Below are 27,033 nucleotides of genomic sequence, written 5' to 3' on the forward strand. Positions count from 1 at the left end.
GAACAATCACCACCAAAATACAAACACAAGCAAAGCAGGTTGTCCTGCAGAAGAAGGATTTGGTTCTCTGCCTTTCTGCTTTGTGAGCGCAGGGTCTTTTGAAAACACACAGTAACAAAATGTAGCAAGTAAAACTTAATGAAGGCAACATTTTCTATTCCTGCTACAATGTGCTGAAATTTTCAAGAGCACACTGAGAGCAACACCATTAAAGAGAACAGAAAGATGCCACAATCACAACTGTGGACCACATTTATTTGCAACAGTTTTGCAGCCGTCAGCAAACTGGCTTCTACAGCCCCTCAATCCGAAGCATCCCTACAGCAACCAGAACCCGAGCCAGCACAGAGGCACAGTGTGAAACTTCAGATAGCAGTGCAGAGTCCATTCCTCCGCTACCATCACCCAATAGGGTGCTTCACAACTGGACACGTAAGACATCTTCATGTACTTATACTCAAGGATAACTTAGCTAAGTATAACATGATATGTAGCTAAGTTTGTCCGCTACAATTTCATCATGTCCCACTCGCTATCCCACAGCAATATATTATTAATACCTTCACCTGGCTGGCTTCTTGGTCTAGGCTGAGCAACATGGCAAACAGGAAGACAAACCAAACACCCCCAACAACTGACAGAATATGGAATGTCTCTGCCCCTTATTAAGGCAGCTTTGATAATCATGCATTTTTTTACTACAGACTTTGAAGAAATATTTAGCTTTAGAACACGCAGCTAAGCTCTCAGGTTACAGTTATGCACGCACATTAAACTTCAAGTGACAGCTGCTCAATTTTTATCTGGCTTGCTGCAAAAAAAGCAAGGCAGCACAACCACATCAGACAAGTTGGTACATTCATGCCTCCAACTTCCCTGCAATTTCTAAGCCACTTATCTATTAATTCAAATAAATTAGAAGAATAGACATCTCAGAGATGTCCTTTCCACTGCCATGAAGTAGACAGGTAGAGAAGAGATCTTAATGGGGGAAATGAAACACAAGCTCCTTCCTTTTTAGTTCTCCAAGAATCCACATAAGACTGCTACAATCTCTGTGGCCACCAGCTGCAAAATACTCTGCCTGGACAGCAAATCATCACATACTCATTCTTTCATTCTTTCCTCTGACAAAAGAAACCCCTGAACTTCCTCCAGCTAAAGCAGGAGCAGCCTCCCTAGCCCCATCTGTTGCCTCAAAGCATCCCAGCACAACCAAGCCAAAGATCTGAGGAAATCCCATTGGAACCCATATTTCTTCAGAAGGTATTTGGTCTGAGTGGCCAAAATACCCATCCTTCACACCTATCTTTATTATGGATTTAAATCCAAGTGTTGCAGTGCCCAACATGGCATTCAATTTTCTATTTTCCCCATAGTATAGGCTTATTTTAAACACAATATTCTCTAGTACTGAACTATGATTGAAAGGGAACTTTATGATGTACAAATTAAACTGCACTCATTTTGAAGGCTAAGAGAATTGTATATTCACAGAAACTCCGGGTTTATCACTCTTCCCTCTTTCAAAGAAGCTTAATATAGCACATTTATAATTTAGAGTAACATATCCTGAAAAGACTCTAATTACTGTACTTCCCTTCTGATTTCTCAAACCTGTTTCAATTCTATGTTTAACAAAAACAAAAGACTGCTGTCGTTACCTTCCTAACCATCAGCTTCAGAAACTACTGCTTTCTATTTTCTTTTCTTTTGATGTGTTCAAGAAAGATAAATCTGCAAGTTCAGTTGTCTGAAGCAAAAAAAACCTCATACATTCATATTTAAATGCAGAAACAAATCTGATACGATGGTCTAAAACACGAGCTTTTCACTGACACGAAGCAAGGCAGCCTGTTATGGGAAAGATTCTTTCAGAAACTGCCTGTCTGGAAGGGAACAAGCTCTGCAGTGATACAGCAGCTTACTTGAAGGCCTTATGAGTCACAAGAGGAAGCCAGCTAAGCATTTGCTTTTTTCCATAACTGCAAGAATGATCAAAAAGCAAAAGAAAAGTTCTGAGCAAAAATCTTAGCTTGTTTTTGCTTGGATACCCAGAGAACCTGTGATATCCTGCCATCAGAAACCATAGTTATAAATTCCATCCATCATCAGAAACAGGAAAAATTATTGCTTGAAATTAAATATACTCCACTCATAATACAGAACAAGAGAAGAGATACTGCACATAGAACATACCAAATGCCTCAAGTTTTACTCACTACCAAAAACTTGATCCCTTTTTAAGCATAACTTCCATAACAGCTCAAATAAGCCATCACTAACCTATGCCATTCCCAACTTCAGCTCAGTACACATATGCTATGCAGTGAAGCTGTATCCAGCAGATGCAGGCTGGTTGTTCGGCAGCCTAACTCACAGGTGCACCAGATACAAGAGCAGCATCCCCAGCCCATGCATCCATCAGAAAAGCAGCACTGGCCCATCATATCTGAGTGCCCTCGTGCTCCAGACAGCACAGTAATAGTATCCATGTCAATGACCCAATGCTCAAATAGACACCAGCCACAATGCACACTGTGAAACAAATACCGTGAAAACTCAAGACAACATTGCTCGATCATTACAGGTACCTTCACTTTTTATGTTATCGATCACCCCACATTTGCACGTATCAAACTACCCCACACAAAAAACTACAGAGAAGCAGATAGAAAGGTTCACAGACTTAAAGGAGCTGAACGTGTGAGACAGATTTTACCCAACTGACTCACTGCACACCCAGCCAGTTAAACAACACAGGTACTACCCAGATTTACAGCCCTCACTGAGTTTCTATATTACTTCAAAAGCATTCAGGTTTTGGCCACTGTTTACATCCAAAAGTATTAAGATACTTTGTTTACTTAGATTTTTATTTTTTTTTTTAATACAAGAGACAAAACCCTTAAAGTCGAGTTTAATGTAAAATTACCAAGATTTTGCTGCAAAAGCCTGCAGAAGAAGTTTCTACCCATTAGCTCGCATTCTAAATTGCCACCACGTTTTTTCACCTTTTATCCTCATGAAGTTCACTACTGTCACCATTTCCACATACTCTCCACCAAACTCTCAAGCTTCTCTTCTGCCCCACGGACTGAAGCCCACAAGTCCTTCAGCCACAGCCCCTGCAGCAGGGAAGGGCTGCAGGATGCCAAGCCATCCATGGGCCAGCTTGGTGCACCCTGCTTCTTCCAGGCAGCTGCTTCACCACAGGGGAGGAAAGCTATGGGCAAGCAGGCAAGAACAGTGTACAACTAGCACCAACCTGCCTCGCTCTGGGCTCTGCACCTCCCTGCAATTACCCACAGAAAGCAGAGGCAAGCTGGGCCAGGCCAGAGAAACAACGATGGATTCAACCAAACACAGACACAGATTCTCTTCTATCACTTCTTTTAACGGCGTAATTTATCAACTTCCATTCAAATTTTGTCACGCAACACAACTGTAAATTTCACTTAGAACTGACGCAGCTTATTCAAAGTATGAATGCTGCTGGAACAGAGTGCTACAACTGACTGCAGCCTTGGGCAATGCCGGCCAATGTTTCTATCATATAAGCACTCTCTTTTTGAAAAAAATTGAAGCTAAAATATTGAAAACCAGCATATATTTTCATTGCTGATGGCAAAACAACAAAGTGCTATAAAAGATGATGAAAGAGCTATGAGTGCATATTAATATGAAGATAGTTAATATCTTTAAATCCAAACAAGCTACATATTCAGAAAGACTTGCAAGCAAGATCTCCTTTGCAGTACTTTTATTCACTAAAAGCAAGTAAGTGCAGAAGTTCACCCAGCCTGTGAACACAGCATTTCTTATAGGTCTTGAATGTCACTAATTGCAGCTTAACAAATATCAGCACATAGCGCACATTAAAAGATACCAATATAAAAATAAATCACTTTTCCCAATTTAACAGCTAGGAAGTCATGTATAATCATTAAAACCGGTGCTGACTGTACAGCATATTCACATTTAAATCAAAGGGGGACAGACATCTGCCACTGCAATTGAAACAAACTTACATATTCGCCCTAACAGCTTCAAGGAATTGCTTTGACAGCTTTCTATGCCAGGGTGCAACCTCCAATGCCAGAGCAAGTTCCTTAGCATAAATTAAGCCTAAAAATCCCACTTCTATTGAACAGTTTTCACAGTTACCCCTGATCAACACCCACAGTAGAGGAGGGAAATCAGATGCCCACAAGAGAAGGCATTTATTAAATGGGTACCAGTTTGAAAACAGAGCTCACAAGTCACAGGATACTACTGGGGACCAGCAGGATTCAATTTCAGGCAAGGGAAAAAACCCACAAGGGAAAAAACCAAACTGTCTCTTTTCCCATAAAACTACTGAAAAAAGTTTTAGGCTTAAAGTGCAGCATCCAAGAGCTTCACTGGGATAACCACAGAAAACAGCAGGGAGCATGAGCTTCTGGTAGGGATCAATAGATAAAAGCAAGATTTAAGACAGCTCACTAGAAACAAGCACAGAAGTGCTCAGCAGAACCTGCCTTTCAGCACAAGAGACAGGACCAGACCCAGTGTGAAGATCAACATAAATGGTTCTCAGACCGAAGGCAGCAGGAACTGTTAGCACCAGGCACAGTCTGGCAGGCTGGCCAAGGACAGCAGTGCTCAGCAGGAGCACACCTCTGGGCCTCTTCCCCACCTGAGCATGGCTCATACACCTGTTCTGAGACACTTCCCCACGTCCTTCAAAGCCTACTCACACAGCAGTTAAACTGTGCTAAGCCAAAAAGACAAGCAGCCTGGCCCCATTAAACACGTCTCTTAAAAAGGACCGGGACACGATCACATTTCCTAACACCAAATGACTATAGGTGAAAGAATACTGCATAGGATTCTATGAATTAAGAGCTACAACACAGATAATTCAAAATGAATTTGGCTTTTTTATTTTTTTTTCTTTTAATGAGAAGTTCTGATTTCAGCACTGCTTCAAGTAAAACAAACTTTAAGAAACATTTTTGTTAAGTTTACACATTTAAAACTCCTCTCTTCTGAATTCCATCGACAAAGATGAGACGCTGAGGTGCCCTTCCCTGTCCTTGTATGCATAACCGAGCCATAAGATGACGTTTTACCCACGCCACTTCAATTTGTGGGTAGATGTTCTTTGCGATGGCTGCCACTGGCATGATTTGCAAAACCACATCAAAAGCCATTTAAAACAGGGAAGGCGGGGGAAAGAACAAGAGAGCACACTCATGTATGTCTAGAAATCACCTTCTAATTCTGACATGATTTTTTAATCACAAACCAAAATCCCCAAAGGAAGAGGTAATACAACACTTATCTGAATGAACATGATCAGGGCTGTCAGGCATCAACAACCCCTTCCTCAGTGACAGTTTAAACGGGACAGGTATTTCTCCAGTCTGAACACATAAAACTTAGTATTAGAAATCCACCAGCACAGACATACTAAAATGAAGGCAGCATGACTTAAGACCAGTGGTCCCAAAGTCTAACAATTTCAGAGTAATCACAACTATACACTGAGACCGTGGAAAAGATAGCACTTTCATGGTACTTTTCTCACTGATAATGCAAATCATGACAGACTAGACATTAAAATTCTATTTCACAGCTCTAAGTATTATTAAAATATTCAGCACTGTAATGCTTTAGGACTCCAGAAGCAGCTTTAATAACTTTAGAGAGCTTCCCCAGGTCCATGTGCGCAGTGCTCCAATCAGCATTTAAGCAATCCCTAACACTGCAACCACAGCATGCCAACCAACAGCTTGCTACTGCTACATCCTGGGAGCAAGGCCTTTCCAATCTCTGTTTTAAGAAAACAAGGAGATTAAAGAGTTTGTTTTCTCTTTATGATACAGTGTTTCATACTGTAATAAAAGCAAACAAATGCTCAGAACAAAAGTATCTGAAATGTTTTCTTTAACAAAAAGGCCAACTCCTCTTTTCTTTTTAACACACAAACTACAACTAAATTGTGAAGTCAGTTATATTTCACGAAGTAGAACTTGTTAACAATCTATAAAGCTAGCTCTGCTTTGCTTTTCAAGTGTGTTACTGAATAGTGTTATGTGTGCAGATACAACATGCTACCAACACTGAGATTACCTTCAACTATAGACTGACTCCCAGCACACACAAGTGGGAACACTTTCCTAAGATACAAATGCAAGTGCAAAGACACAGAGAGCAAAAAACCAAAGTACAAGCACAAGCTAAATAACCCACGGAAAAGAAAGCCTGCTACACTTAAAAAATAAAAATAAATACAAATTACACTGTGTTCAAAAATACAAGGCTTGTCAACTGCTCCTAGACTAAAGCTACACTCCTAGATTCATTTATCAAAATTATTCAAATCAACAGATGACTTCTCAGCTCCATCACCCAAGAAATTGACTCACTTGTATTTATCATCCTTAAGAGCTGCCAAATTCAATCCACTCTTGAGACAGTTTGAAATCCACATAGCCAGAGGCTTGTGCAAATTTTGTACCTTAAGGAACTAGCAAGGCAACAATTCTCAGCTGCAGAAGGCTTCCGGGTGGACAAAGCACGGGGAAATCTTCTGATTTATTTATGCATTTAGAATTAACATTTACAGCTAAAAGAAACTGTAAAACAGGAGTGCACAAAACACACTGACATCTGAACGAAAGCCACATCAGTTCCACATGTACTTGAGATTCTTTGCCTTCAAAACCATACCAATGAAACTCCTTTAAAAGTTCCGCTTTTATTTCATAAGCAAGATTTCCCACACACCCTATGAAACACGACTTTTCTACAATCTCTCTCAAGATGAAATGCTATTCTGGAAGTTGTGGAGACAACAGTGTCTGAAGCCATTAAAAAAAAGCAACTCAGATTTGAGATAACAGCACTGGACAGAGCAGTACTCACCACTGGTACTGATGGAGAGTCCCACCATGAGCCCACTTACACTCACTTGGCGTTTGTGACTACAGCATGCAATTACTTTGCCTGTACTGCCGAAAAACATGCTTCCCATTTCAGCACTCCTTCCCTCCCTACCACTGCTTCCATAATACACAATCTTGTACACAAAGCACTAAAATCAATTGGGAACTTTCACCCCCTTAGACCTGGCTAAAATAAAGGCAAAAAATTTCCCAGCATCTCAACCAGTGTCGCAGTTCAGTTCATAGCACACAAGATATATTAACACACAGCAGAAAAACAGGAGCTTTTTCTACTTTATATTTTCACCATACACTGAAATGCCTCTTCAATAGTCCCTCATACAGACTGCTGTCTTCTGGAAACAACTCAAGACAATTTCTTCCTTTCTTGCTTCTGTAATTAGGTACCACTTCCAGACTCCGAGCTTGCAGTTATATCATTACTCTGCTTCACCAGTCTTCAGTGTTAACAAGACATCTATTTGTAAACACTAAGTATTCAGATATTCATGCTTATTCTACATTATCAATTTAAGTAACTTTGTTTTACATATTTTTGTCAACCACTCTCACCTCAAGATCTGCAGGGTTACTCCTGTACGTTGATCCATCTGTTAACTGCCTTTTACAGAAAGCTTTCTCTTTTGGCACATTCTAAAGACAATTACTGCAGTCATCTAATGAGCATGCAATTAGCACAGGAAAAATGATATCCATAAATTGTAACAATCATTACAACAGCAAGAATTTCTTTTTGAAGAGGAAGTACACAAAGAATCAGACAGTCTACATATCTGACAACTGCAGAAGGTTCAGAGAGACTTAAGCGAAGTGCCAGTAATAACTACAGGCATTCAAAACCAAGAAGAGTGATTAAACACTCCTAACAGATTACTGACAAACTCACGAGGTTTTCAAAATAGTAAACTGAATACCCTGGTAATTTTCCCCATGTTTAAAATTCTATCAATTCCCTTATTATAGAGCCATATTTCCCCAAGGAAAAGCAAGGGAGATGAAACGTGTAAATTATAAATAGCAACAAATATTCATCAGTAAGCACGTTACAAACTAATCTCATGACTACATATTTCATTCCCTCCATCCAATGCGATTTCTTATTTTAAGACAACAAAATGTATGAAACGCTCCTCTGGAACTTGGATAAAACACACAGAAAACAAAATGTTTCACACATGTTCACCTACAAAGCCAGCAAAACATCACCAACTTCACTGATGAATACATTATTGGCAAAAAGCCACAGATTGGTAATGAAAGCACATTCTATACAGTTCCAGTTGATAAGACTGCTCTCTGCACTGCTCAGCTCACAGGTAACTGCAGACACCTGACACAGCTGTGCCACTTTTATTTCCTCCTACGTGCATGGGCATCGTGGAAAAGAGCGGAAGCAAAAAGCAGGAAAAGATTCCTAAACAAAGTCAGGGATTACTTGGGTTACTTCTCCAGTAATAGGATGATAAACTTGTGTTAGGTGCTGAGAGATGACAAGTGAATTCTGCTGCCTCACTGTGGCAGAGACAACTTATTAAGCTACTCCAGCTGCAAGGTAAAAACTGCAGACAGATATGAACTCATAGAAACATTTAAAAGGCAAGTTCAAACAGAGATTTAAATTTGTTAACATGACAACGCCCTCCATAAAACTAACCATAATTAAGGAACAAGTACAGCACAGATCCAATGGATATGAGATATGCTCAGCAGCATTTCAGAAGAACACAAGGGTTCAGGGCTCTTTTCTAGAGGAGGAAAGGATTTTATTTGATATTTTTGAAAACGTTTCAAGATTACAAGACACCCTATCAAATATAAATGCTTTGACTGCAACAGATGTCTGGATTTCAATTTCCAAATAACACAAAGTAGGAAAAAAATGGAGACACAGATTTTATTATGCTTAGTCCCACTGAAAACTGTCATCCACTGCTTCACAAGCAGTGAAAATAACAGCGTCATCATTTTACTATCTTTACTGCAGAATGCTCAGGAACCATGCACAGAAAAGCCAGTCTCTTCTGCAAAGAAACCCGATATGGTCCAATCACTGAGTATTTGAAATTGCTTCTCATTACAAGTTCACTTGAACTATATAGAATATAAGACATGCACTCTGAAAAATACTTTATCCTTAATTCCTGTGCAACATCCTTCACTGCACTTACCAACTAGCTGGCATGCTGAGCCTACCATAACTGCCTGACAAACACATCACTGCTTTCCATCTATGTCTTCCATAAAAAAGACACAACCTGAGATTTTGCATACAAGTACAACAACAATGAACTGCAGAGCAAGAGGTTCATAAATGAAATTACCTAAGGGATATCTTTCTAAAATTCAGAGGTGACACAAAAGGGAGGTACTATCCAGCAGCCAGAGGTGCAAGGATGTGATGTGCTGCAGGACAGGAGCCTGTTGCCAGAGCTCCCTCGTGGATAAGGTGATGCTTACCTTCCACCTCCATATACTCATATATGCTCTGAAGTACAGAGATGCCAAGGTTTCTTTCTAAGCTTTCAACAAGTGCAAGGCAAATTCTCTTCTAAAGCAGTGTAATCTGTTCCTCTGAAACAGGCAGCAGGAAAGCATGACACTGCAAGCATAAAAGCACTTTCAGGTTTTAAGTCAGTGTTAAAAGAAATAAGAAGTCCAATGCAAGATGCTGGAAGTCACGAATACACTGAATTATCTAGTTAAGTTATGAACATTTCATCACAATTAAAAGGAAAAAAAGATTCTCTGATAAAAAAGTTGAGACTACCACCTTGTGCTATAACACTTAAAGTTACTAATGGATTATTATTTGCTAGCTCAATCCCAATTATTCTGCTTTTGTTTATGTAACTACAGCAGATTTAAAAGCTTATTACAAAATCACACAACACAGACAGCAGGGTGGTTGCAGAGTTCTCTCAGGTCAATTTGTGCCCCATTCCAACCTCCTTTTACTTCTCAACTGAACGCTGAGGTCTGTACTTCTGCTGCCTCTTTTGAACTTATGAAAAACAAACAGACTACTTGCAAAACAGTTTCAAGCAGAGGTAAAAGGAACAGAAGCACTGTATTAGCCAAGGGTAGGACTATGTGAATCTCCTGTGTATTTCTCCACTTCACTTTGTTCTCATAATCAAACTATGATGAAAAATGCATGATGTAAAATTAAGAGCAACAATATATTTACAATTATAATCTAATTACAGCAGGCATAGAAAGTGTAACAGCAGCACAAGATGCTCTAGATTGCTTTTAATTGTGCACCATTATACTGAGCTATTAGTTTTGAAATTAATTTGTATTGAAGGAATAGCTTTATAAGTTAAACTGTGATAAACACGCCTCCTTTCAAACAGCAGAACAGAAAGTAGTCTGTTTTCTCTCAGTTTTTAATAATCTCAGTGTAACTGCATTTGAAGTTGAAAAAAAAAAGCTGAGAGAAATTGATCTTGAACTCAAAATTCTACAGAGTTATCAAAGAAGCAACAGAAGTGAGAACTGGAGTCAAAGTCCCTCCTGGAATTGCAAGAAGACAAAATACACCTGAAACATGTAGCACCAGTAGCTGTTATACTGCTCTATTACTGATTTACACAATGTACATGGCAGGTTTAAAGAGGCTTCTATATTGTTTGCTTCTCTCCTCCCTGCGCTGATGCATGCCTTGAGATAGTCTGACAGCTACTGCTGCATGTCCAGCTCCTGAAGGAAACTCTGAACATATGTTCTACTAGATAAACTTAAGGTCAGAAGGCAATTCATACAACTTAGCATATCCACGAACAATAATAAAGAACAACTGAGCAGCCTTTATAACTGTCTTCTGCTGGTTTCATTTCAAAGTTCCAGGAAAAAGTAAAAGGGAAAGTAAAGGGACCAAGTACAATCTTTAAATACTGCCAAATTGCTTTGTTCTTCCACCACTACAAGAAACAAAGTAACATCCCCAAACCACCTAAACACCCTCTACAGGTCTCAGAGCTCTATACCTCATTACTATACAGTGCCCTCAACTCATGTTAGTGAGGCTGATGAAGTCCTGAAACTGTTCTGCTGCATGCGACAGAAAAGTTGCAGCACCAAAAGATTTAATTGGACTCACCCCTTCCACCACCTGGCTTGGATCCTGCACGCTGCTCACAAACAGACCCAGTGCATTTCTCACCATCTCCAGGACTCTACATCCCACCCACCCCTGCACTCCCCTGGGCCACAGCACCACAGCTGAAGGGCCCAGCACTATGGCAGGGATAATGAGCAATGCCATCCTTGCAGCACCTAACAGATCCCATCACACTGCTCTCTGCTAGGTACCACTGGCATGAGAACACTCTACCACATCATTCAGTCTATCAAGCTAATCTTGATGCACTGCTGTACGCAACAACATGCCAGCACAACACCAACAAAAGCTTCACTAGTCGGAACTGAAAGTGACCTGTTTCCTGAACATAAGCAGGAACAGTGCTGGAGCAGCAGCCTACGGAACCAGAGATAAACACATTGGGCTCACTTCTTTCCAAAAAAGCAAAGTAGCCCAGAAACACCAGCCTACATTTCTATTTATTACTGCACACACACTTCCAACAAAACACAAGGTGATACAGATAGAGATGAGAGTCAGCATGTTAAAAGAACTGCGTATTTCAACCAATTGATAAGACTTGAAAATTCACTTCTTTCTCGTGGCAGAAAGCTTTCAGAAAATGAATCAATAAAACCATGTTTCAAACACTCAAGTCACTTGAAGCACAGCTTTTCTAAACTCTTCAATGCTCATACAATCTTAATTCCCTTCAGATACACAAAAAGCATCATCTCCACAATTCATTTTTCTTGTACCTGTTAGTACAGAACGAGACAAGTTTTAAGCTTTTGTGTCCCCCACACAGTAGATGTGGATGAACCGGAGATCATTTTTAGTCAGAAGTAAAAAGCCCAACAAAATAGGCACAGCTTTTTCTATTAATACTAATCACATAAAAGCAAACAAAAAAGTATTTTCAGTTAACAAGCATGAGCACTAAGTTACCGAGCAAAGGACCAATAGAACAAAACTGGACAATCCTTGCAGGAAATCAGCCACACTGATAGGTCTTATTAAAGCTCTTTAAAAAAATGTTTAGCTCTGAGTACTTTAAAATACAGTAAGTCACAGTATTTGCATCTGAAGCACAAAACAAACATTTCTCTCTGCTGTACATCGGGAAAAATAAGAAGCAGGACTGGCTTCATTTTCTCTGAACAAATACCCCAAGTGAAGCAAATCTTGTTTTCTACAACAGCAGGAAAACCAACAGAAGAGACAGCAGGTTTGCAGCAGTTTTCTCCTAGACTAGCAGGAGCCAATTACCAACAAAAGCTCTGAGATTTCATTACTCTGTTTCGGTACAAGCACCAATATGAGATCAATCAAATCAGACAGGTCACACTCCCACACTCCAAACCCCCACATACCTGTCCTTGAAAGGTTACACGACTTCTGTCTTGCAGATGCTGACTAGAAACTGAAGAATGCCAAGGATGGATCTGAGTTTGAGACTGTGCCCGAACAATATCAGATGACTGTGTTACCGAATGTGGGGTTATGTGGTCTTCTAGGTCATGCTCTAAAACATGGCTTGTGCTATCCTGAACAAATGCAGAATCATCAAACTGTGGCAGAAGGTCTTCCTGAAGGAGGTCATCCGGGTCAAGTCCTGTAAACGGTTCATTCGAAGCGTCAACTTGATGAAGTAAGTTATCATCCAAAGACGTAAAACCGTTGCTCTCAATAGGGTCAGTGAAATGGCTTATCTGAGAAGCAGAACCAGCAGAAGCTGGAAAACTAATACTCACAGGAGAGAGTTTTGAACTACTAAAGTTGCCCTGAGGATGCGAAGAATGCAACATCTGAAAACTATTTGAATTCAAAGCTGTGTTAGCATTTAACATGTGCTCAGCTGTGTCTTGCTTGGTCCCCATTTGAGATGTAAAGGCATCGCTTCCAGTGAAATCAGAGATTGGATGTGTCTGCTGGCTACTAGAAAGAGCTGTGGTAGACTGAAGAAGGCTGGTAGGAGAAATGTGGTTATTAGAGTAAGAATAAGGAGATGAAAATTGTTGGCTATTATTGACAGAACACGGAGTAATCGTTGGGGACTGTCCACCAAAAGTTCCTTCTTGATTCCCACAAAAATGTAACGAAGCACTTGCAGACTGAGAAAACGGCTGAACAGACAGAGGCTGCTGTGAAGTTGAAGGATTAGAAACTGGAGGTGGGTGGTTAACACTGACTCTGTGAGAAGTAGATACGTTAACTTCCATGAAGTCTTTTGGCTGACTCAGAGCATCTTGCCCCGTGTTGCTCCTGCTTTGTTGCGATCGTAGTGAGGCACACTGATGCTGTGGTTCATTAGCCTGAAATAAGGCAAAGTCATGGTGTGCTACAAAGCTTTTGTTTTGCTGCATAGACTGAGAATGTCCTTGGTGAAAGGGGGACCCATTTTGATTTGAAACAGTTGTGGCAGTTTGATGACCCCACATAGGGCTACCATCGGCCACGTCTGGAAACATCCCATTAGACTGATTTTGCGGATGAATTGGTGAACAATTGAACTGAGAGTGTGGTGATAAGACGTTGTCTGTCGAGCTATTAAAAGACTGATTCACTTGGTGAAGTTTCAGGGAATCGTATTGATTCAGCTGTTCAAAGTCACTCAACTTTTGTTGATTCGGAGCATCCTGCACATGATTCAAAGAGTCTATGTGCAAAGGTTCAAATTCTGCACCTAAATTTAATTCATCAACAAGTGAAACAGGTCCAGGTTGAACAAAGGCATCATCTGACAAACCTTCTAAGGTCTCGCTAAAAAGATTGGCATCATCAAAAAAATCCATCATAGGATCAGTCATCTTGATAGGTCTGTACTGCTATTTCTCTCAACTCCAAATGGAGTCAGTTTGGGCTCTCTGCAGTAAACAGAAACAAATTACATCCAGCAGTCACCACCTTATCCAAGGCATGCCAGTAACCATTAGTGCTTCCGATGAAACGCTCGTCTTGAAGTGTTTAAAACATCCTATGGGAGAGTAGAAAAAGAAAAATGGCGATTACACAATTGCTTTGTATTTGAAGACTCTCCTCAAATCGCCTCTCCTTAAAATACCAAATGGATTTTTGGTATTTCATTTATGATATGGTACTTTAGTTAAAACAGATCTATTATGAGTTATCCTTGCTGTTACTTAATACCTTCTACAGCCCTTTCAGTTTTTAACCTTTATGTATTTAGTGTAACTTGTGATGTTTTAAATATACTGGTTCCATTTTTATCTCCCAGTTTGGTCTTAGCACAATTTCAGGTTCTCCTTTGCCACATTCATTAAAGCTACCAAATCACAACAGGCTTGTGTTTTTCAGTGAACACTAAATAAAATACATTTTTCACTCATGTATCATTCTTAAGTTGAAAGAAATTGTAGTATATAAAATGTACCTAATTTTCTATGCTCAAACAAGAAACCTGAGAGGAAGTAAACTACACTTCCTAACAGTCACCCCAGCTTCAGCAGGAAAAGCTGAGATAGTCTATTTTTTCCAGTTCTTACATTAAATAAGATTCCAAAACAAAACAGAATTTCATCTCACTTAAATAGGATTTTTCTGTAACTTATTCCAAGGAAAAGCAGGAAGATAAATACAGCGATTCAAAGATAAACATTCTTATAGAACTAACTTCTGCTCAACAACATTTATTACCTAACTTTAAAACATCAGTTTTACTTTTTCATTTATAATATCACTGATCACCAACCACAGTTTCCAATCAAGGATTTCAAAAAAGGAGAGCACAGAAGGTTATATCAACTTTTGTTATAAAACCCTGCACGTTTATATTGTGATCAAGGTGAATAGGAAACGTCTGAACAAAAATGTCTCTTATAATTTGTCTCCCCAAATAACTAGAAAACATCTAGAATGGAGAAGAAATCATTTTAAATGAGCATCTTCAAGGAATAACTGTTCCTTTACCCTGGCCGTACGCTTATCTAATTACCATGAGAATAAATAAATAAATAAATAAGCAAGCAAGACACACCTTTTAATTCCTAATGAAACTGCTAAAATTCACCCCTATTTCAACTGCAATTCTTTACTAATTAATTCTCTAAGGAATAAAAAGAGCAAAACCAGAAACAGAGATGCTGGAAATCTGTAATATTCTCCCTACGTATAAGGCTCCTGTTGAACCTATTAAGTATGAAACAGTCTTTGACAAACTGATGAAAATCCATTCAGCTTCTGTTTTCAGTCCATTGAATGTGTTGCGACCATGGTCAAAATAAAACCTAACTTATGCTAATAAGTTAGGATGAGGTACATAAAACTTCTGGTCCGTGCAGAAAGAGAACAGATGGATCCTGTATCACACTGAAAGACACCAAAATTAGGCATATCTATTGAAGTATGAATTAGTATGAGCATTACATACCAGATCCTGTTTTATTATGAAGTTTTAAAAAAATAAATAAATGTTATCCGCATGTTATTTTTTCCAGTAAAATAAATACTTTTACCCCAGCTTTTTACTTCCACATCCGTAAACTGCATTGTATTTCTTCAGCCCAAAGAAAAGCATGCCTGGGAACTTCAATAATTTGGAGCAAACAGCCCTCCAAATTTACTTAGCAACTGCGACTTGTGTGTCTCTTTGCTGTACTTGAACATGCAAATATTAAACACTTAGCTTGCAAATTGTAAAGGCAGACGAAAGCAAATTGTGGCATTCTTCTCAATTAAACTAGCACATGAACATTATTTTTCCGACCCTATGTTAAAAAAAATGTCCTACCTTCTCACATTCAAATTAATGTAACAGAAACGTTCTGACACAGAAACCTTTCCCATATGCTTCATGCAAGTGCTTTTCTTCCCCCATCTTCAGCCTCTCCTAGAAAATGATGGTAGCTACAGCTATGCCTCAGCACACTTCCACTCAGCCTTTCTCTTCCCCAAACAGATCTGTCACACTGATCTCAAGTCTGGACACTCTTTTACCTTCTGTTGGCAGAAGAGCATTCTAGGAAATAAATATTTTGAAAACTTTCATCTGTTGGGCTTAACAATCACAAGTTTAACAATGCAATTACAGACAGTATTTCACAACACAACCCCAAAACACTTCTCACTCAAGGTAAGCTTCCCTTGCAGTCATATTTTAATCAAAACAGGGAAACCAGTTTTGAACACTTACTTAACCAAGCAAACTACATTAAAAGAGGCAGAATATAACAAACCCTACCAACATTCCTAAAACTTGATTTGCCAAAACTAATTATTTCACATTAAGAGATCACCGTTATAGCACATAACTTTATTTTACAGCCATCACAAGCTTGATTTCTCTGCAGAAATACCATTTAACATTTTAGAGCCCCTTGTATCCAGAATTTGCTCTAAATGAATTGTAATGCTTTGCTAAGTTCTCTGTCACTACTTTATATTGATTTATCACTAATCTTGACCCAGCTTAAAGTTGGTAAGATCCCTCTACAACATTTATGTCTAAGAATTACTTCCTATTACTGGTCCAAACAAAACAAAAGAATAGAAAACAAAACAAGCATCACAATACAGGTAGAATGTGACAAAGCAGTTACAAGCCTGTGGTATTTCTACATGATTTTAAGAAGCTTGAAGCATCAGCTTGAAGCTCTTCAACAATAATTGCCAACTATAGGACATTTTGTACATTTTTAGTTTTCCCTGATGTTGCACATTTTATTTCATTAAACACTGTGGAACCCAGAGACCTCTAGCAATGTTTCCTACTGTTATTTAAGCTTCTCCTCTTGTATTTTAACTCCTCGATTCTGTATCAATTGTGATGATTTACGGGCAAAAACTGAACAACAGCTAATGGGAAAAATCAACAGTATTACTCTGAAACATTTCAAGGTTTTTCATCTTCACATATTTTAAAGTACCTCTAGTTTAAACATAACATTTTTCAAACTGCCAACTCCACAATTCAGTGTCTCAATCAAAGCACGCTTTTTTACTTAAAAAGTTGAAATAATGGCTAGTCAGAAACGCAGTAAAAACCATCTTAGAATGAAGCTAGGGACTAGTTAGTAAAACAGATGAAAACTGAAGCCATAAAAGCACATCATAACAGAAAACCAGATTACATGAAGAAGAAATAGGAGAGGTAAATACAGGTAGTCATCACTGGGGAAGAGTTTCCCACTGTATGTATAGACAGTGGTTTGGGTTTGGGGTTTTTTTAGAAAGCAATGCAACAAGGTACAGAAGATTTGCTACCAAAGGAGATCTGTCAGAGACAGAACAAGTGCTGTATGCTTAATTCTGTGTAACATATGAAAGCATTATGTGCTTGTGCCTTTTACCATTTGCCCATCTATTAGCAGGTGGAACACAGTATGAAAAGAGGAAGTCACAATAATGTGTTAAAAAAATACTCAAAAACCTTATCACTTCTGAATAACGTTCGTAAATGATAGAGATATTACCTCCCCAATAATAAAAATAAATGACATTCACACTATCGTTATTTATCAGATTTAATTATAACTAAAGCTTTCACTGTGTTCAAAAGCAGAAGTAAATTAAATACAAAAGTTATTTCCCACTGTGGCTCCAATATAAATGAGTCTATTACAGTTTTAAAGATCCATGTGCATGTTAGAATTAAAATGCACAAAGGGACTGCACAATTTTCTCAAAATTCAAGCAATGTAGAAGATAAAAAAGAACATTTGGACATTCATTAGAGATGAACTGGTTTATTATCTAACCCAAAGTACTAAGTATTAGTCCCATAGTGCTGTGACATCTATAGCTAAATAAGGATTGAAGAAAAGCATTTTATCTCAATGGTAGAACTAAAATTAAGAGATATTTTGTCTAGTCTGTTTGATTGAGAACAGATATCTGATTATTATTAAGACATACACAACTACCTGCTAGTTTCTCTCCTCCGTTCTTCTAAATCAATTAGCCCCTGAGAACATTAAATGTTTAGAAGAAAAAAGAACTAGTAATCGTCCATTGTGAAGATTATTCACAGAAGTTCAAGTCAGTCAACATAACAAACAGTATTTCACACATAAATGAAATACATATTTCAGTCTAATTAATACCAAGTTTCTATTAGCATCAAAGACATTGACAGGTGCTGAGTATGGGACAGCTTCTTTCTAGAACAAGCTCTGCTGAAACGCAACAGAGCAAAACCAAAAGCAAAGTGTATCACAGAATTTTCTATGTACATTTGCAAGGTATCTGAAAGTCACAGAACAACTTCCGTGCCACAATTAGTTACATTTAAATATAGGAAGTTTTGTGATTAGCTTGGGTCAAAGATAAAGAGTTAACACATGCATCTCACAATCTATACTAAGCGTGCAATTAACCCACAGGATTTAAGTGGATAAAATCTTCTAAATTAACATTTCAAAAAAACTTAAAAGAAAAAAAGTTCGAGTAAAAATCAAAATCATCCTTACCCATGAATACAGAACACATCCCTTTAACGAAGAATTAAGAAGTTCAGAGATGTGCTTGAACTCCGGATGGGTACCTCATTATTAGAGACCTGAAAATGAGACATGGTAAACCAATCACACAAATACTATAACTGAAATTACAGTATTATGCAAATGCGCTACTCAGAACTCAATTATGTAATAGATACCATAAAAACAAGAGCAGCAGAAATAATTTACCACCAGTAGAAGCCATGATATTATAAATGTCTTATTTATAAGGAAGTACCTATATTTTAGGTGCCCCTGGGGAGAGAAACAACCCCACATGGCTCTGCAAGACTGAAAGGAAGGCATAATCTCTGCCAGATCAATGGAAGTTCAGACCAACATTTGCACACAATACAAAGACCAAAGCAAAAAAATAGATGTAGGCTTTATGCTAAGTTTTAAAGCTGTATGTGCAGAAGGCTCTGCACGTACATTTGGCTTTTTTGAAAAGCAGAACCAAAGTTTCTGCTATTACAGTGACTGATGTACTTGTCAATAGTAATTGACGCTGGCTTTCTAGGGGAGCATAACTGCACAACAATTTTACCCCACACCTCCCTTTGACCACATGTAGAAGATCTCACTGTTGCAAGACTCTTCTTTAATCCAAAACAGGCTTGAAAACATTAGACACTTTAATAGAAGAAGTTTGGTTAGAGGAAGGGGGGATAAATAAAGTCTCTTTAAACACGCATTTTCCTCTCCAAAAATAATAGTATCTTTGTAACAAACTCTTAAGCACCTTAGCTACAAAATAAATAGTTCAATCTTAAAACTTTATAAAAAATAGAAGCTGATAAATATATCACTTCATCGGGAAGCAGATTTTAAGGCCAATATTACTTACTCACATCTCTAAGACAGAACTGTAACACATGTCAAAGATGCAAACTGCCTATGATAGCTATCAAAGCCTGCTGCATCCCAGTAAAAATTTCTGTTGAGTTCTATTTAGTACACAGGTTATTACACTAACCATTCTTCTATTTTTCAGTAACTTAAAGACTTATTCTTGGGTTGCAGAACTACATGGTCTCCACTCCCTGTTTAAATGAACACTTCAGAAGCAGCTTTTTTCTTCCCCAAATTCATACACAATATGCACATAGCCACTAGGTGAAGTCAGACAAAATATTTTGATCTACGTTTATCATCTACATGTTGCAACAGCAACTGTATCAGAATAGCAAGAAAAATTCCTTCTTGCGGCTCTCTCTTTCACTTTAACTTCATGTAATGTCACACAGAGCTCTCATTACACAAAAGATAGACATTTCTTACTCTTCAGGCCAGCGGTCACTTGCTTGAATAGCTTCCAATATGGTGCCGGCTGCGGAGTACTTAGAAGTTTGAAAAATCCTACGTTGAAAAGAAAAAAAAGGCATATATAAATAAATATACATTCAGCAGAACTGCAATACGTTATTCTAATAGTAATACATAATAAATACTTCAGACAGAGGAAGAATCATCGATGATTACACCTTCACCTGCCTGCCAAAGCTTGTGGTGCACAGAGAAGAACATGTACTGCTCACCATCTCCATTCAGTTTCAACCCACCCTCCTGTCATTAGATGTCACACGAAGGTGGCTGAGCTGTAGACACACACATTTTCTCATTTATGTTTTGTGGGCATTAATTCTGACTGTGATGCAATGATAAAGAAGCTAAGGAGGACAACTACAACAGTTTGTGAGCTTGGAAAACAACTAGAATTTCAAGAATTTTCTTGTATAAAGCATGAGGCTTATCCTTGAGACATTCTATTTTACTGAAAATAACATGTCAGAAAGTTCAAGGGTTCTGCCATAAGACTGCTGGAGGAAACTATTCTAATAACTTATTCTGCTCTTTAAACATTATTAACATTTAGTTTCTCCAAAGTGTACTTGTGAAGACTCATAAATTCCAAAACGTAAGAGTTTCTGCTTATTTTTCTAACACAGATCTCACCATTTCCCAGAGTTCTGTTACACAATATACATTACATTTGTAACTCTCACTTTTGGTCAGCAGAAAGGCAGTTGAGTCGTACAAGCCTCCTTCCAAGTCTAAAAACAATCCTCATGGTGCCCTTTGGATTCCTGATGCGTGCATTACAGAGCTTCTAATTAATTGCCAGTTACTTCTGTCATAAGCTCCAGCATTAGACACGTTTCTTAACACCAGTATCTTACTTGAGAAACTACAGTGCAGTTTTAAGATGTGGAGAAAAGAACACACTGAAAGCCAGAAAAGAAATCCTTCTTGTTTCACAAGATTTCATTAGAAACCTTTAGAGACAAAGGACTGCACAGCACAGCCCTCTTCCAACTCACCACCTGTCAGCACGCTCACTTCCAGCCATTCCCATGTTCTACTCTGATAAGCACCTTTATGAGCTACTGCTATTTTGACATAGAAGTACCAACTAGAACAATTCAGAGGCTCGTGTGTCTTCTACAAATAACCCCAGACAACAATCTGACCAACAGCAGCGAAGTTTGACACTAACACAGAAACCTCAGCAAACACCCACACCAAACAACACCATTTCAAGTCTCCACACCAGATGAGGACGTGACAGCACTATGGCCATGAGCACCACGAGACCATACTGCTCAATAGAACCAGTGTCCTGACACGCCACTGCATACTTCATTAGCTGCCATCAGGTGAATCACCTACTGCACAACTCCATGCCCTTCAGAAAAGAGGTTGCATGCAATTTTTCTTCCATAGAAATCTACACAGACTTGAAACAAATGTTTCTTAAAAACATCCATTCCAAGAATATATTAAGTAAGATATTCTGAGTTTGAGGCACAGACTACGGGGGCTCCTCTACAAAGAGAAACAAAAATAGCTGTCCAATGTAATCCTCACATTCCCAAAAGGACATGGAGCACCTTTTTGTGCCTCTATACAGGCACCACCTCTATGAAACTCAAAACTTTATTTACTGAGGTGTTGAAGCATCAAATGTAATAAAATAATGAGCTTCACAAATGCCATTTGCAGAATAAACTGTGGGAGCCCTCCTCAATTTTAGCAACAAACAGAAGATAGAACTTCCTGATACTGCTCATGCAACACAAGGGAAAAAAAATAACTCCCAAGGACACATTGCAGAAGGAAATCTTTTGGCATTCAGTTACTACTTTCCCTAATATGACTCAGATAAAGAACAAAGTCAAAATTATTGTCTTCAGAAAAGCAATGCAAATGTTTTTCCATCTGGTTGCAAACTAACTGCTGTTTTAAGACAACAAGTATCATTTAAAAAACCCAGCTATTTCTTAAAAGGAAAAGTAAAATACTTGTACACTGATGGCCTAAAGACATTAATGCGTGACATCTCTTTGATAACCTGTATGAACGAAGCTGAAGATCAATGCTTTGCCTCATTGAGGGATGCCACACTACACTACATATATTTCTGCTGACTTCCTACTTAAAAAAGCAGCCTTTCTTGTGGCTTATTTCTTACAGCTTAACTGAAGACAGAGCCAAGGCAGCACTGAAAGAATTGCAAACTTTAAGAGCCGCAAGCTATTTCCAGGGGTTGGAAATCCAAGCACAACAGTCCACTTCGCTAAATGGGAAAAAGGATATCACTATTTTAATAATACCCTAAAATATTTCCAACAACTTCAGCTATCAATTCTTGAAAGCTGGGCTTTCTAGGCAACTGATTGCTCCATCACCCATCTGTACATCTGCAGATACACTACATTCCTGAGACTATTTCTAACTACAGGAAAAGCAGTAGAAGATGGAATGAGAGCACATAACGTGGGACAGAGCGTGAGATTTCTACATGTTCATTAATCACACTGTCCCTTAGTTTGACAGAATAGAGACCATAAAAGGGAGAAATACAAACAGGTCACTGGAGGAAGACAAAAGTATCCATCGAACTAGTTTGGTCAGGAAAGAAACTGATTGAAAAAAGTTACTGGATTCCAGATAAACCAAGGAAATTCTTCAAATGAAGATCTTATGAGCTTAAGTACCAAAAATTTACTGAGAACTTAGTTTACATAGAGTGACGGAAAGAAATATAACGCTGCAATCCAAAGATTAATAATAACATCATGCCACTTGACTCCTCCAGATGCAACTTCTTTCCTCACTCTAAATCACAGGAGCAGTTTCTAAGCAAGACAACAGTGCAGAGTTTGGACAATTACAGCTTCAAGACTGAGATAAAGGGAAAAATCCCCCATTGCAAGGAGCCATAACCCATAACATACACGCAGAATTGTCCAGCTCACCTTTACTTTCAGAGTGTTTCAATGATGAAAATACTGATATTTTGAGGAAAATGTATATTGTAAAGTTCTAAGACAGACAGAAACATCTTAGATCATCTTTTTGATTTATGGGTTTCACAAACAAGGTGATTTTAATTCATCACGTCAACGTTTTTGTTTTAATCCAGCCACATCATGTACATGTCTCTCAACAAAGGAAACAAATGAACAATGTCTGTTTCACACAGAATCACAAGGGTTGGAAAGGACCTCTGGGTCCTTTGGGTCCTGCTAAAGCAGTTTCCCTACAGTTTTAGGGCTTGAGTGGCCTCTTAAAAGAGGTTCATATCACATCTTTCAGACAGCACCACCGACAGCAGCTTTTAAAAACACACTGCACTTTCACAAACATTTCTCCATCCTGAATTGTTGGAGTAACCTTCAGGAGCGTTTAGCACCCGCAGCTCATGTGAAACGAGTAGGTGCTGAGATTCCTCAAAATTCATGAAAACATATAAGGCTTGAAATCACAGCTCTTCTTCCAGTAAAAGGAACAGCTTTCATCTGAGGGATACAAGTTAACAGAGCTTGACCATCGCAAAGAGCAGCATAAATTCCTATAAATCCAACTATCCGGTTGCATGAAGTAAACCAGCAGACACATTGTAATAGTGTATGTTCCTGTCCTTATTACACTATAAATGCAAAGCAAGTTCACATAGCTCACAATGCACCATAATCTCAGAGCAGCTGATACCTGAAGTTTTTACCTTACTCAGTTTCCCACTAGCGTCCTTGCACGGTGTAGCAGTCGGACAGATCAGTAAGATGGGAAACATGTCACAACAAAGGTGTGATGATGGAAGGACCAGCACGATAGAGAGGTACTATAAAGGAAGAACATTGCTCACCCGTGTTAGAAGATTCCAGGTTCGCAGGGGCAAGCTTCACCAAGGAGGGATCTCCAGCAAGAGATCCTCCCCCAGTAGCAGTCAGCCCTTAAATGAGGTCCAAGAGAGGTGCAGCCAGGCTTCACCCCTTCCTGTCTCACATCTGAATTGCCTTCACCTGTGCTCGCAGAGCTGAGTGGGTCCTTTCCTCAGGTGCTCAGTCAGTGGTTCAGGCCAGGACTCAACAGTTCAATATACGTGCATTGACTGATGCATAGGGCCTGACACACAGCTCCCTGCATTGGTTAACTTTCAAGAATACATAGAATAGCTTTTGCAATTTGGTTGATAAAAACTGCATAATTAAGTCCATGGTGCTTTGGAAGTCCCATCGGCCACAAGCAGGAACAATGAACAAGTCATTATTTAGCCTGAAAGAAAAAGATATACATGGGAGGGGGAGAAATTATGCGAGTGGATAAAACCCAAAGATTGCTACTCATTTTTTTTAACAGTTAAATTATAGAATAGGAACTAATTTTGAAATACTTATCCAGTGAAAGACACCGGTAAAGAGTTGATATGTGTACCAATATATGAAAACTAAGAGCCAGGAAAAAAAACAATCAAAGGTGACTGACTGTCAACATCCTGCCTTGAATCCTAAGCACATTTATATCTGCATACAAATGATTATAAGCACAGTCATTATAAATAGGAACTTGATGGTGTCAAACAACACAGGTGTAAAGACAGATACTAGGGGATCTTACGCCCGATGGGCCTAACTTTCCTGAGAGGAGGATTACTTTTTATGGCTCCTCATCTCAGTCCAAAAAAAGACTTAAAAACCCATTTCTCTCTGTGTAGATTGTTATTTTGTCCCCTGTAAGTACACATAATACTGCTAAAGGGCTCGCATTTCTTCTACAGAAGCAGACAGAGCTGCGTTTCTTCACGCTGTTGAAGTTAAACAACTTTCATGAACTGAAGTTTGTAGATGCTCAGGATTCGTGGCACTTACACAAAGCGAGGAGCACAAAACGTTCCTTAAGAACTGAAACTGCATGCATCAACCTTCACGTCAAAGCCACGCAGCTGAGAGAGAGAATTCTGCTCTCTTCACCTACTTTTTAACCCTGCCCACAAAAAAATGCACGTGAAGAGGGAATTAGAAGGTTTTCACATTTCCCTGCTTTGCATCTCAAAAGGAAATAGAAGATAATCACTCCATTTGGGTAGAATCGTGATGCCCCCTATCCACCCCTATGCCAAGCGCACACCGCACCGAGCTGACCCCGGGATCCTCGCCCTGTCATGCCGGGAGGAGGCCGGGCCTGTAGCCCCCACCTGGAACACAGCAGCTCCAAGCTCCAGCCTCGTGTTCCCACAGCCGAGCCCCTCCCGAGCCCCCACCCACGCGGGGGGCCCTGCGGCCACGTGCCCCCGCTTCTCTCCCTCACAGACCCGCCGCCCGCCCAACCCCGGCCTTCCCAGCCGCCTCACCCAGCGCCAGCCCAGCCTTCCCCGCTCCCACACCTCCCGCTGTCACGGCTCCAAGCCGGCGGGCTGCCACACGCGGCTTCTCTCCTTCCCACCGCTTCGTTTCGCCTTGGGAAACGATTCCAGTTCCTGCCCACCTCTGTCACCTCGCGGTGCGGCGGCCAGGCCTGACCTTCCGCCGGCCCGCCCGGTCGGCTGCCACATCCCTCCTGCCACGCAGCCTCGGGCACATCCTCGCCCTCCTCCCCCCCGCCGGCCGCCCCCTCCCCGCGGGGACCCCCCAGAAGCCGCCCGCCTCATCCCGCCTCCGTACCCGGCGGAACGCGGGGCCGGCATCCCACGGCCCCGCTACCCGGGCCTGGCCCGCTCCCTCCCTCCCTTCGGATCTCAGCTCCCCCTCGGTGCCGCCCGGCCGCCCCTCTCTTCCCGCGACCGGGTCGCTCAGCCCGATGCCCCGCACCCCCTCCCGGCCGCTGCCCCCGCCGCCGAGGTGCGAGGGGCGGAAACGGGTCGCGGCGGGGCCGCGAGGAGAACAGGCCGCGCCGTGCCCCGGCTGGGAGGAGGGGCGGGGGAGGCCGCCGGCGGGGAGCGAGGGCCGGGGAGCGGGGTTCGGGCACCGGGAGCGCGGCCTGCTCGGCTCGGAGGCGGCGGGGAGCAGCCCTGCCCCTCGCACGTACTCACCGCCGGGTTCGCCATTACGCGGCGGCGCTGCCCGGCAGGAGGCACGCGCGCGGGGAGGAGGCGGAGGCGATGCCCCAAAGCCTGACAGCTCCCCGCCGGGCCGGCCCGGGGGCGGCGGCGGCGACGGCTTCCCCCCCGCACATACACACACACCCCCGGGGGATTCCCGCCGGCCGAGGGCGGCACTTACCGGGCAGCCGGCTTAGGCCGGGAGAGGCGGGCGGCGGCGGAGCGGGCGAGGGCGGCGCGGCGTGACTGGCTCGGCTCAGCTCTCCTCCCCCCGCCGCCCGCCCAGCGCAGCGAGGCCGGGAGGGGCGGCCGGGCAGGGGGCGAAGTTTCACTCGCTCCGCGCCGCGACCCCACCGGCCCCAGCGAAACCGCGGGGACGGGCCGGGGGGAGCATTTGCATATTTCTCACCCCCGCGCTGATTGGCGCTGACACGGCGCCGCAGGAGGGGAGGAGGAACGGGAGGGGAGGAGGGGGCGAGAGAGAGAGGGGGTGTGAGCGGCGGCACCGGGCAGAGGGGCCGAGGGCGGGGGGAGGAAGAGGAGGGAAACACGCCGGCTGGGACGGGGCGGATTTCCTCCCCGAGACACCTTTACCTCGCCCCGCAGCCCCCGTGGGAGGGGGCGGCCCCCAAAGGGAGGGGAGGCGGCGCGGAGCGGGCGGCGGCGGAGCCGATAAAATGGTGCGCCGGGCGGCGAGGCGAGCACATCCAATATGGCCCCTTTCTCCGGCACAAACCAAGCCCTTTTTTTTCCACTGGAAGCACCGGTGAAGGCCGGGCCCGGGCTGCGCTCCGCGGTGAACGGCCGCCCCGGCACTGAGCGATGCGGCGCCCGCACGCAGCGCCACCGCGGGCGGCGGGGGATCCCCGGGCAGCGCGGGGGCGGCGCGGCCCCTCGGCAGCGCAGCGGAGCGAGGGCGGGCTCACCGCAGCACAGCGCCGCCGCCGGGAGCCGCCTCACATCGCAGCACGGCGGGAGCACGAAGCGGAGCGATTGGGGTCGTCATACGGCACCCAGGGGGCAGGCAGCGTCTGGGGCACAGCGGCTGATTACATAGGAGAGGCTGCGTGGCGAGATGCCGGCGATGTGCCTCGTTGTTCTTGTACCGAGCAGAGCTGGGAGCGCGCAGGAGGACTGGAGGTAGACACATAGAGCTTTACAGCTAAACTGTTATCCTTCCCTCTGCCTTCACGTGTTTGTTTCACTCCTACAAAACAT

At 41.6% G+C, this 27,033-nt stretch overlaps 1 protein-coding gene across 13 annotated transcripts in view; it reads right to left on the minus strand.

Annotated features, from left to right (window-relative positions):
- CHD9 (chromodomain helicase DNA binding protein 9) overlaps positions 1-26,612 on the minus strand; it is a 78,420-nt gene extending 51,808 nt beyond the window's left edge. For 9 of the 13 annotated variants that reach the window (XR_014947753.1, XM_032447130.2, XM_085551790.1 and 6 more), the window contains exons 1-4: positions 25,997-26,612; positions 19,776-19,853; positions 18,465-18,553; positions 12,411-14,014 (exon numbers count right to left, since the gene is read on the minus strand). Coding sequence is in view for 12 of the 13 variants with exons in the window: in XM_032447130.2 (XP_032303021.2) it covers positions 12,411-13,847 (1,437 nt within the window). In the remaining variant the exon portion in view is untranslated. Of the gene's footprint in view, positions 1-12,410; positions 14,015-18,464; positions 18,554-19,775; positions 19,854-23,643; positions 24,054-24,646; positions 24,762-25,806; positions 25,975-25,996 lie in introns of those variants that run through there. The other 4 variants (XM_085551788.1, XM_015873621.3, XM_085551789.1 and 1 more) reach the window with 4 other exon arrangements.
- Between the last annotated feature and the right edge of the window lie 421 nt (positions 26,613-27,033).

This window comes from Coturnix japonica, chromosome 6 (genome assembly GCF_054131305.1).
Source record: "Coturnix japonica strain WE chromosome 6, WE-NBRP24, whole genome shotgun sequence".
NCBI classification, from domain to species: domain Eukaryota; kingdom Metazoa; phylum Chordata; class Aves; order Galliformes; family Phasianidae; genus Coturnix; species Coturnix japonica.